Source organism: Mobula birostris, chromosome 3, assembly GCF_030028105.1.
Source record: "Mobula birostris isolate sMobBir1 chromosome 3, sMobBir1.hap1, whole genome shotgun sequence".
NCBI classification, from domain to species: domain Eukaryota; kingdom Metazoa; phylum Chordata; class Chondrichthyes; order Myliobatiformes; family Myliobatidae; genus Mobula; species Mobula birostris.
In genome coordinates this window covers 36,052,814-36,065,714 of record NC_092372.1, presented here as the reverse complement: position 1 = coordinate 36,065,714, position 12,901 = coordinate 36,052,814, and the positions used below count along the sequence as shown (strand labels likewise).

Genomic DNA, 12,901 nt, shown 5'->3' with positions numbered 1-12,901 from the left:
GCTCTAAGGGACAGGGAGCTGGTAATGGTCGACCCAAGAAATATCTATACATTATACAACCTTGAGATTTGTCTCCTTTCAGGCAGACACAAAACAAGTGGCTAGTGTTGAATTGTATATGCGCACAAACAAATAATGAAGAGCAATGGGAAATGAAGTAAAAGGTAATTTTCAAGTTCCAGCTCTTACCAGATCCTCATCTTTTAAGGAAGTACGAGTAGCCATTGCAGAGGTAATGCCAGCTTTTCTTGATTGAACAAGTGACTGTAATGTAAAACCAGGTATAATATAAATGAAAGATCAATGTAATTTTGTAGACAAAACAGGAAACATGCAGAAGAAACTCACTAAATTGTACTGAATATGGATTAGGATAATATAAATTAATAACCACATACATCTGAACTGAAAACCGTGAAATTGTTTAAGACAAAATTATCTGCACACAAGTGGTTAACCTGTGCTGCTAAAAAACTGAACCTTATTCATAAAAGGCTGTTGTAAAGGATACTCTCTGAACACAAGACCATGAAAACAGTAGGGTTTTTTGGGTATTAATTGCAATAGTTCTTCTAGTGAATCTGTTGACAAATTATATATTTGCTCCAAATCACACTATCTATGCCATTTACTGATCTGAGCTATCACGTGAATGAGATACTACACCAGCCTTTGGCGCTAAATGGAGGCAAAATAATATGGTATAGGTCGATGGGACTAGGCAGAATAATAGTTCAACATGGACTAGATAGGCTAAAGGATCTGTTTTTGTGATGGTGGTGCTCTCTGACTATGACTCTATTGCATATTTTGTGAAATACATGTGAAAATGCAACCTGATATGGGTCGACATTTTCAGAAGAATATCACAGGCAAATAAAAGAACTTCATAAAAATATTACTAACAATAATATAAAAATTAAATCCTCACAAGGTTTAAGTTCCACATAAGCACCTATGTGACATTAAAACTTTATGACACCAAAAATTCTATTTGCTTACAATGTACCAAAATGCCAAAACTCTAAAGCCTTAAATTTTCTGCATGGCACATCCTGGAAGTTAAACCTGAAAATACATTATCTCATGATCCTTTATCTGATCTGAAATGGACCATATTTCATTGACTATCAAATGAAGGGAAACACCAAAGTAAAAATAATCATAGATCAACAGTGCCCAAAGGTCCAAGTTCCACCAAATAAATGTTTATTGTTATCACTTAACTATCAACTGTGAAATCAAATATGTTTAAGAATTTGCAAAAAGGGGAGGGAATTTTTAAGGCAAGCCAGAAAAATCTATGAAAATAATAAAAATTGTCACTCTAAAACAAGTGAAACTTTCCTGTTGTACCTGAAACTCTGACGATAACTATATGAGTCACTAGGTTAGACTAGAGAGATCTTATAGAAACATATAAAATCATGAAAAAGGTAGATAAGATAAAGACAGGAAAGTTGTTTCCATTGGCAGGTGAGACTGGAACTAGGGGACATAGCCTCAAGGTTCGGGTGAGTAAATTTAGGACAGAAGTGAGGAGGAACTGCTTTTCCCAAAGAGACAGAATCAGAATCAAGTTTATTATCATTGGCATGTGACGTGAAATATATTAACTTAGCAGCAGCAATTCAATGCAATACATAATCTAACAGAGAGAAAATAATAATAATAGTAAATAAACAAGTAAATCAATTACATATATTGAATAGATTATTTTAAAAATGTGCAAAAACAGAAAAACTGTATATTGAAATAGTGAGGTAGTGTCCAAAGCCTCAAAGTCCCTTTAGGAATTGGATGGCAGAGGGGAAGAAGCTGTTCCTGAATCGCTGAGTGTGTGCCTTCAGGCTTCTGTATCTCCTACCTGATGGTAACAGTGAGAAAAGGGCATGCCCTGGGTGCTGGAGGTCCTTAATATTGGACACTGCCTTTCTGAGACACCACTCCCTAAAGATGTCCTGGGTACTTTGTAGGTTAGTGCCCAAGATGCAGCTGACTAGATTTACAACCTTCTACAGCTTCTTTCAGTCCTGTGCAGTAGCCCCTCCATTCCAGACAGTGATGTAGCCTGTCAGAATGCTCTCCACGGTACAACTATAGAAGTTTTTGAGTGTATTTTTGACATACCAAATCTCTTCAAACTCCTAATGAAATATAGCCGCTGTCTTGCCTTCTTTATGACTATATCAATATGTTGGGACCAGGTTAGATCCTCAGTGATCTTGACACCCAGGAACTTCAAGCTGCTCACTCTCTCTACTTCTGATCCCTCTATGAGGATTGGTATGTGTTCCTTCATCTTACCCTTCCTGAAGTCCACAATCAGCTCTTTCGTCTTACTGACGTTGAGTGCCAGATTGCTGCTGTGGCACCATTCCACTAGTTGGCATATCTCACTCCTGTACGCCCTCTCGTCATCACCTGAGATTCTACCAACAATGGTTGTATCATCAGCAAATTTATAAATGGTATTTGAGCTATGCCTAGACACACACTCATGTGTATACAGAGAATAGAGCAGTGGGCTAAGCACGTACCCCTGAGGTGCGCCAGTGTTGATCTGTGAATCTGTGGAATTTCCTGCCCAGTGAAGCAGTGGAGGCTACCTCGGTAAATATATTTAAGACAAGGTTGGGTAGATTTTTGCAAAGTAGAGGAATTAAGGGTTATTAAAAAAAAGCAGGTAGGTGGAGATGAGTCCATGGCCAGACCAGCCATGACCTTATTGAATGGCGGTGCAGGCTCAACGGGCCAGATGGCCTACTCCTGCTCCTATTTCTTCTGTTCTTATAAGCAGCTGTAAGTGTATCAAATTCAGGAATATCCAGTTCATCAGTTTGTGAATGACATGAAAGTAGATGGTGTGAAGAGGAAGGAAGGTTGTCTAAGGCTAAGGCTACAGTAGGACACAGATTATTTGGCAAGCAGGACAAAGTGTAGCAGATGGAAGTAATTCTGACAAGCACAAAGTAATCCATTTTGGGAAGTTAAATAAGGATAACAGTAAATTATAAACAGTAAAAAGATAACAGGTTCATCCAGGAAAACGAGAGTTTTCTGGACAGGACCTACAGTGAGGTCATTACACCAAGGATACCGGAAGAGAGAAGCGGGGGCGACGATGAGGAAGGAAAGGATGCTTGAAGTACAGGAGACCCCGGGGGATGTGCCTCTTGTAAACAAGTTCACCCTCTTGGAAGCTGTCGGGTCAAAAGAGATTGCCAGCCTGAGAGGCGGTCAGATCTGCCAGTCAACAGTTGGCGCTGAAGCAAAGCCGAGGAGATAGACATCAGGCAGAGCTGTGGTAGTAGGGGACTCCATAGTGAGAGGTACAGAAAGGGGTTTCTGTGGTAACAGGCGAGATTTAAGGATGGTGTGTTGCCTCCCTGGTGCCGGGATCCAGGATGTCACAGATCGATTGCAGGGAATCCTCAAGAGTGAAGGTCAACATCCGGAAGTGGTGGTGCATGTCGGCACAAATGACATGGGGAAGAAGAGGAAAGACATTCTACAGCGTAACTTCAGAGAACTCGGAAGAAGGCTGAAAAGCAGGACTTCCAGGGTGGTTATCTCCGGTTTGCTTCCAGTTCCTCGTGCTGGAGTGGGCAGGAACAGGGGGACAATGGATCTGAATGTGTGGCTGTGGAACTAGTGCAGGAAGCAAGGATTTACATTCTTGGACCACAGGGGTATGTTTTGGGGTAAGGATGAATTGTACAAAAGGAAAGGGGTTGCACCTTAATAAGTGGGGCACCAGCATTCTGGCAGGCAGGTTTGCCTCTGCAACACGGGTGTGTTTAAACTAAGTAGTGGGGGGAGGGGACGAACTGGAAATATAAGGATGGAGATAAAGGGAACGTGAGAATAAGAAATGTTAAGAATGACAGCAGAATCAACAGAGCAGAAAGCTCAAGAAGGGATCGTACAGTATGGTCAAGTGAAATAGGAACTGATATGGGAGGTGAGGGGAATAATGAATTAAAAGTATTGTATATGAATGCATGGAGTATAAGAAATAAAGTGGACGAGCTTGAGGCACAGTTGGAAATTGGTAAGTATGATGTTGTGGGAATAACAGAGACATGGCTTCAAGTGGACAGGGCCTGGGAAATGAATATTCAAGGATATACGTCCTATCAAAAGGACAGACTGATGGGCAGAGGGGGTGGGGTGGCTCTGTTGGTGAGGAATGATATTCAGTCCCTTGCGAGGGGGGACATAGAATCAGGAGACATAGAGTCAGTATGAATAGAACTGAGAAATTCTAAGGGTAGAAAGACCCTAATGGGAGTTATCTACAGGCCCCCAAACAGTAGGCTGGATGTAGGGTGCAAGTTGAATCAAGAGTTAAAATTGGCATGTCGCAAAGGTAATGCTACAGTTGTTATGGGGGACTCCAACGTGCAGGTAGGCTGGAGGAATCAGGTTGGCACTGGACCCCAAGAAAGGAGTTTGTGGAGTCCCTCCGAGATGGATTCTTAGAACAGCTTGTAGTGGAGCCTACCAGAGAGAACGCAATTCTAGATTTAGTGTTGTGCAATGCACCAGATTTGATCAGGGACCTTGAGGTAAAGGAGCCATTAAGAGGTACTGACCATAATATGAATTTTTAATCTACAATTTGATAGGGAGAAGGGAAACTCGGAAGTGTCAGTATTACAGTTGAACAAAGGGAACTATGGTGCTATGTGGGAGGAGCTGGCCAAAGTTCAATGGAACAATACCCTAGCAGGGATGACAGTGGAAGAGCAATGGCAAATGTTTCTGGGAATAATGCGGAAGGTGCAGGATTAGTTCATTCCAAAAAGGAAGAAGGATCCTAAGGGGAGTAAGGGGAGGCCGTGGCTGACAAGGGAAGTAATGGACAGCGTAAAAATAAAAGAGAAGAAGTATAACATAGCAAAGACGAGTGGGAAGCCGGAGGATTGGGAAACTTCTAAAGAGCAACAGAAGGTAACTAAAAAGGCAATACGCGGAGAAAAAATGAGGTATGAAGGTAAACTAGCCAAGAATATAAAGGAGGATAGTAAAAGCTTCTTTAGGTATGTGAAAACGAAAAAAATAGTTAAGACCAAAATTGGGCCCTTGAAGACAGAAGCGGGTGAATTTATTATGGGGAACAAGGAAATGGCAGACGAGTTGAACAGGTACTTTGGATCTGTCTTCACTCGGGAAGACACAAACAATCTCCCAGATATAATAGTGGCCAAAGGACCTAGGCTAATGGATGAACTGAAGGAAATTTATATTAGGCAGGAAATGGTGTCAGATAGACTGTTGGGTCTGAAGGCTGATAAGTCACCGGGACCTGATGGTCTGCATCCCAGGGTACTTAAGGAGGGAGCTTTAGAAATCGTGGATGCATTGGTAATCATTTTCCAATGTTCTATAGATTCAGGATCAGTTCCTGATTGGAGGATTGGAGGGTGGCTAATGTTGTCCCTCTCTTCAAGAAGGGAGGAAGAGAGAAAACAGGGAATTATAGACCAGTTAGCCTGACGTCAGTGGTGGGAAAGATGCTGGAGTCAATTATAAAAGATGAAATTACTGGGTAGCAGTAACAGGATCGGTCCGAGTCAGCATAGATTTACGAAGGGGAAATCGTGCTTGACTGATCTTCTGGAATTTTTTGAGGATGTAACTACGAAAATGGACAAGGGAGAGCCAGGGGATGTAGTGTACCTGGACTTTCAGAAAGCCTTTGATAAGGTCCCACATAGGAGATTAGTGGGCAAAATTAGGGCACATGGGATTGGAGGCAGAGTAGTGACATGGATTGAAAATTGGCTGGCTGACAGAAAACAAGAGTAGTGATTAACGGGTCCCTTTCGGAATGGCAGGCGGTGACCAGTGGGGTACCGCAGGGTTCAGTGCTGGGACCGCAGCTGTTTACAATATATATTAATGATTTAGATGAGGGGATTAAAAGTAACATTAGCAAATTTGCCAATGACACAAAGCTGGGTGGCAGTGTGAAATGTGAGGGGGATGTTATGAGAATGCAGAGTGACTTGGACAGGCTGGGTGAGTGGGCAGATGCATGGCAGATGCAGTTTAATGTGGATAAATGCGAGGTTATCCACTTTGGTGGTAAGAACAGGACGGCAGATTATTATCTAAATGGAGTCAAGTTATGAAAAGGGGAAGTACAACGATATCTAGGTGTTCTTGTACATCAGTCACTGAAAGCAAGCATGCAAGTACAGCAGGCAGTGAAGAAAGCTAATGGCATGCTGGCCTTCATAACAAGGGGAATTGAGTATAAGAGCAAAGAGGTCCTTCTGCAGCTGTACAGGGCCCTGGTGAGACCACACCTGGAGTACTGTGTGCAGTTTTGGTCTCCAAATTTGAGGAAGGACATTCTTGCTATTGAGGGAGTGCAGCGTAGGTTAACAAAGTTAATTCCCGGGATGGCAGGACTGTCATATGTCGAAAGATTGGAGCAACTGGGCTTGTATACTCTGGAATTTAGAAGGGTGAGAGGGGATCTTATTGAAACATATAAGACTATTAAGGGATTGGACACGCTGGAGGCAGGAAGCATGTTCCCGCTGATGGGTGAGTCCAGAACCAGAGGCCACAATTTAACAATAAGGGGTAGGCCACTTAGAACGGAATTGTGAAAAAACTTTTTCACCCAGAGAGTGGTGGATATATGGAATGCTCTGCCCCAGAAGGCTGTGGAGGCCAGGTCTCTGGATGCCTTCAATGGATAGATGGATAGAGCTCTTAAAGATAGCAGAATCAAAGGTTATGGGGATAAGGCAGGAACTGGATACTGATTGTGGATGATCAGCCATGATCACAGTGAATGGTGGTGCTGGCTCGAAGGGCCGAATGGCCTACTCCTGCACCTATTGTCTATTTTCTAAATGATAGGACACTAAGGAATGTAGATGAACAGAGGGACCTGGGATTCAAGTCAATCATTCCTTTAATGTGGCAACACAGGTAGGTGGTGTAGTAAAAAGACAGATAACATGCTTGGCTTCATAGGTCAGGACATAAAATACAATAATTGGGATATCACATAGCAACTTTACAAAAGGCTGATTAGACTGCACTAGGAGTATGGTCCATTCTGATTGCCACACTATAGGAAGGATGTGGTTTGACAGGACAGTGTGCAAACCACCACAAATTTCACGACATGCGCCGGTGATATTAAACCTGATTCTGATTCTGAGAAGGGATTCAACAGTCTTAAAGAATTAAACAGCTTGAATTGGAGGATTTTAATTATGGGGGGAACAAAGGACGTTAAGGAGTTAACCTGATAGAAGATAATGAAATTGTAAGAGACTTAGAAAGATAGGATATATAGTTGGAATCTCTTTTCTCCCCCCATGGTAGGGCTACCAAAAACAAGAAGGCATGGGTTTAGGGTGAGAGAAAGAAGTTTTAAAGGAGATTTCAGTGAAAAGTGTTTGTGTTTTTTATTACACACATCGAAGTGGCTAATATATTGAACTCACAGTCAGAAGAGGTGGTGAAGTCAGGTACAATCACTGTTTCAGGGATGTATAGACAGGCACATAAATGGAGAAGAACTGATCATGGTAGGCCTGAAAGGCCTATTTCTATTTTGTACATCTCTATGACTCCAATACTTTGACTTGTTAATTCTTACATGTGCAACTCACATCCTCAAAATTTTACAAACTTTTAAATTACATAATTAATTTATCTCCAAGCTACATACATGTTTGGGCACAAAAGCCAAAGTCACACTTCATTAGTGAGGAGAACAATACATCACTTACTAACACTACAATTTATCATGGCATTACAATTTCCTCCCAAGTATCCTTTACAGCTTGTATGTAAGGTTCACATCTCTCAAATATATTAAAATATTTACTGTGCTAAAGTGGAAGCTGTTATGGAAATGCTGTAAATATGGCAAAACAACAAAATGACAGGTTGAGAATCAACAAGCATAAAGCTCCTTTGTTGACTTAATGGGGAGATTATAGCACCACTTACCATGGCCTGGACAAAAGGAATGTTTGCATACAAAAAAATTACAAAAATTATTGCAGAGTATAATTCTTCTGAAGTTAACAGCAATCATGTTGTGCTATTACCACATTATTACTTGTCTTTTCATGTCAAAGCTTACTGCTTTGATTTCAACGTGACCCACTCAGAGAGAAAGAAATGTATATGGATTGGGTGCTTGATTATTTTCACGCTTTCATTTTTTTCTTCTTCCTGAATTTTTGTTAAAGAATTAGACTCCTTGCTCAATGTTTTAAATGTTCACCACATATTGATAAAGGCAAAAAATTACATTTATCATTCTAAATTCAGTGCATAGAAAACCCTTTATATTCCATAACCATTGATATTGCAATCTCAACTAGCAAAAAAGCTACTTCAAATATTTTATTGGAATGCAGAATCAACAGAAGGGCAAAAGAATTATTGTATCTGTTTAGCAATTTCAGACCAATAGAATTTAAATATGCAATATTTCAGCATGTCATCTCAGCATAAGATTTCATAATGAACTGAATAACAAGCTGAAATGTTGAGCATACAGTTGATCAAGAATAGCAGCACATTAATGTAATAGCAGACCAATTAAAAAGGACTTCACAAAGCTTAAATAATGAATATCAAACCAAACAATTTTAATTTGAATACATAAAAAAGATGCTGCAATTGACATTAGAATCAGAAAATGAGGTCAAGGAGTATTTGAATAATTGTCGGTAATAATAAACTAAGTTTACTGGCCGGTGATGACCAGAGTGGAATCCATTTCTGCCACCCAATTTCTGACGTAAATAGACTTAGTTCAATGGTGTGTTATCAGGTTTGTTATATATACAAAGGATCAATGATAAACCAAGCTTTGCCAAGCACCTGCGCTCCATCCACGATGCCCATCTGGAACTTCTGCTTGCAAGCTATTTTAATTTCCTTCCCCATTCCTAAACCAACCGAAGTCTATCCTCAGCCTTATTCACTGCCAGAGTGAGGCCAAACACAAACAGCATGCGCCGGTGATGTTGTTGGTAGAAGCTGAGAGTTTGAGATCAGATTAATTTGTCATTTGTCACATGTACATCAAAACAGTGAACTGCGTCATTTGTGTCAACAACCAACCAAGTCCGAGGATGTCCTAATGAAGGGACTGGGCCCGAACTAAGGAGATGATCGTCGATTTCAGACGGTCTCAGCCTGAGCACACACCCCTCAGCATCAGCGGCTCCACAGTGGAGAGAGTGGAAAACATCAAGTTCCTTGGGGTGCAGATCTCGGACAATCTCACCTGGTCCAGGAACACCACTGGGATTGTGAAACGGGCCCAGCAGAGATTGCACTTTCTAAGGAAGCTTAAACAAGCATCACTCCCCCACTAACATCTTAACTACATTCTACAGAGGCGTGGTTGAGAGTGTGCTGACCTTTTGCATCACAACCTGGTACTCCATCTGCAGTGCTGTCGACAAAAAAGCCTTGCAGAGGGTGGTTGGGGAACAGAGAAGGTTATTGGGGTCTCCCTACCTTCTGTCCAAGACCTCTTTCAGAGTCGATGCCTCCAGAAGACACGGTACATCATTAAAGACCCCTCACACCCTCTCCATGAACTGTTTGTTCTTCTGCCATCAGGCAAACGTTACAGGAGCATCAAATCTAAAACCACAAGGCTACTAAGCAGCTTCTTCCCACAGGCAGTCAGACTGCTAAATAGCTGCTCCACCTGACTCTGCTTTGGACACTTTTAACTTGCACTGGACACTTATAACTTGATTTTAACTGAAATGTGGCTATTGTGTTTTACTATTTATTGTTATGTTTATTATTTAGTGTTGCATTTGTTATGTTATGATTGCACTACTCCTGGGAAACGCTGTTTCATTCTACCTGCAGAGCTGATATACGGTTAGAATGACAATAAAGTTTTTTGAATCTTTAATCTTGAATCTTGAAAAGTCAATTTATTTCTACAGATGCTGCCTGACCTGCTGAGTTCCTCTAGCATTTTGTGTGTCGCTTTGAATTTCTGGTAATAGCAGAATTTCTCATACTCCCTTCACTGGCCATGCAAAAATAGCAATCACCAGTCTTGGCTGAATCAAGGTTGCATCCCTTCCACAGTAAGAGTATCCTTCCTCAGGCTATAACATTTCCTCAGCGATTGCCATTTAATAAAATTTTAAAAAATAGCTGCCTCCTGTGACTGCCATCAAAATAGCTAATCTCATATGAATTCTTAAACAATTTTTCTCACTCCTGGAGCCTGTTCAAATCATATTGGAGCTTCTTTGCATCTTCCCCAGGGTTATCACTTCTATACCGCTTTGAGTGGGAACCTGAAGGTTTTACCTTAAATCCTTAATACAGTGGACTCCAGTTAATTAGGCTATCAGTTACTTAGGGCAGCTGCTTATTTGGGACGACTCTTAGCAAACAAAAATGAATTGAGAAAATTGCCAGGATCCCCTTAGTTTATTTGGGACACTAACTGGAGCAGGAGACTGCTGCCAAACAGGTTCAAACTAGCATTAGTTGTGCACACTTACGTGGGTATTGGATGCTACACCATGCTTACAGTGAACCCATTTTAAATAGCATCATTTGCGCGTGTTTGTGCTGAAAAAGCAGTCATTGTTGTCACTGATAGTTGATGAGAAATAAGCAGCAAGACGATTCCAAACTGTTTTGCTCACTGTGGTTTCAAGCATTCAGGCTCAGAGATGCCAGAAGCGGCCAGGGCCGTAAATGAAACAATTTCACTACTTCAACAAGTTAGGACCTACGAAGAATTTGAAGATATTGGCAATCACGTTGAATGCTATAATGAAAATGATAATTTGGAGGATACAATCATCAATAACTCTGTGGAAAGGCAGTAGATTATCTGAAGTAGAATAACTTCAGATAATAGACTGCTTTTGCTCATTTCGTACACTGGATGTATTTCTCCATTGATAACTACTGGGAACTAATACACTGTACTGTAGTGCAATTGATAGTGTTCTATTTTTAATGTATTTTATTTAAATAAATAATATTACTCAGTTTGTCTTTTTTATTCCTTTTTACCTATTTCCATGTAACTTCAGCTAATTGGGCCAAAATGTACAGTTCCCGATATACTGCCTGCCCTATATATTTGTACTCTTTGTTTCCTGTTGGTCAGCCAGTTCTCTATCCACATCAGTGCTTTATCCCCAATTCTACGTGGTTTAATTTCAAGCTAATGATTTACGTGAGGCCTTATTGAAAAGCTCCAGAAGTCCAAATAAACCACATCCATGAGTCCTTCTTCAAGTATTCTAAGGTAGGGACATGTTGGGCACAACTCTGTGGGCCAAAGGGCCTGTATTGTGCTGTAGGTTTTCTATGTTTCTATTCTGATAGCTACATTCTAAAAGAGTTCCAGCAGATTTGACAAGTGCTAGGGGACCTCAGCAAGATTTCCCTCATCTGCCGAATCTCATGTTTATCCTTTATAAAGTACTGAAGTAAATTGACTTTATTATATACCCCTTCATATACATGAAGAGTAAAAATCTTTACATTACGTCTCCGTCTAAGTGTGCAATGTGCAATTTATAATTATTTATAATAAATAGTATGTACAACAGGATAGTCAATATAACATAGAAATAAAGCTGCGTCAGCATGAATTAAGCAGACTGATGGCCTGGTGGAAGAAGCCGTCCTGGAGCCTGTTGGTCCTGGCTTTTATGCTGTGGTACCATTTCCTGGATGGTAGCAGCTGGAACAGTTTCTGGTTGGGATGGCTTGGGTTCCCAATGATCCTTTGGGCCCTTTTTACACACCTGTCTTTGTAAATGTCCTGAATAGTGGGATGTTCACATCTACAGATGCGCTGGGCTGTCTGCACCATTCTCTACAGAATCCTGCGATTGAGGGAAGTACAGTTCCCATACCAGGCAATGATGCAGCCAGTCAGAATGGTCTCAATTGTGCCCTTATAGAAAGTTCTTGGGATTTGGGGGCCCATATCAAACTTTCTCAACCTGAAATCAATCTATTAATTTTTATTACAATTTTTAATTATTGAGTAAAACTTTTATTTATGGTAAAACATTTTCAAAGTCTGCTTTAAAGCAATAGTATAGAAATAATATGGGTTACACACCCTCAGGTACACCACATATATCATTATGAGGAACTGTGATAAAACATGTTTCCTACAAGCAGGCTTATATTAAACATTTTACTGATTTTTGTTAAATGGAAATTTATACAGAAGCATATGGTATATTTAGAAGGAACATAGGCCCATGGGTACTTAAACAATTGTCAAATGCAGCTGGTTGCATAAGAGATAATGTATAGAAATAAACAGCTTTAATTGCCTGAAGTGATTTGGATATGTAAAAGATAAAGCTGTTAAATGCGCACATTAAAATTGTTGAATGGAAACTCTTAATGTTACCACAAGATGCTCTAAAACATCATTTAAGCATATAGCTTCTTCGATTCAAGCAATCTCATGACAGTGGTGTGCACCTTAAGCTGTCCATACAAGGACTCTATTTTTTGAATGTCAAATTATTCAAGATGCCCGGTTCACTCAGAATTAAAAACTGAATGCAAAACAACATAAAAAGGAGAAATTACAGGAATAAAAACTAACAAGATGCAGATGATTGTATGGGAAAAGAAACAAAACTTACCAGGTCACTAACAAGTGGGATGGGCTTTTTCTTCCGAAGGTCAGGCATACTGTCAATACCATATAGACCACCGCCAGACCTGGGGGAAGAAAGACGAACAGTATCCTGACTTTTAACTATTGCTCTTGAAAATCAATCATACTTTCTAATTAATCAATTTTAAATATCAGACTTACTTCATGTTACTAAGCTAGTAATAATGAGATCTGAAATAATTTCAAATTGTAACACAG

At 40.3% G+C, this 12,901-nt stretch overlaps 1 protein-coding gene across 3 annotated transcripts in view; it reads right to left on the bottom strand.

The window, feature by feature from the left end:
• Positions 1–12,901, bottom strand: part of LOC140194974 (protein unc-13 homolog B-like) — a 520,982-nt gene that overhangs the window by 140,515 nt on the left and 367,566 nt on the right. For all 3 annotated transcript variants that reach the window (XM_072252479.1, XM_072252480.1, XM_072252481.1), the window contains exons 12-13: positions 12,669–12,747; positions 190–264 (exon numbers count right to left, since the gene is read on the bottom strand). In XM_072252479.1, the coding sequence (XP_072108580.1) occupies positions 190–264; positions 12,669–12,747 (154 nt within the window). The remainder of the gene's footprint in view (positions 1–189; positions 265–12,668; positions 12,748–12,901) is intronic.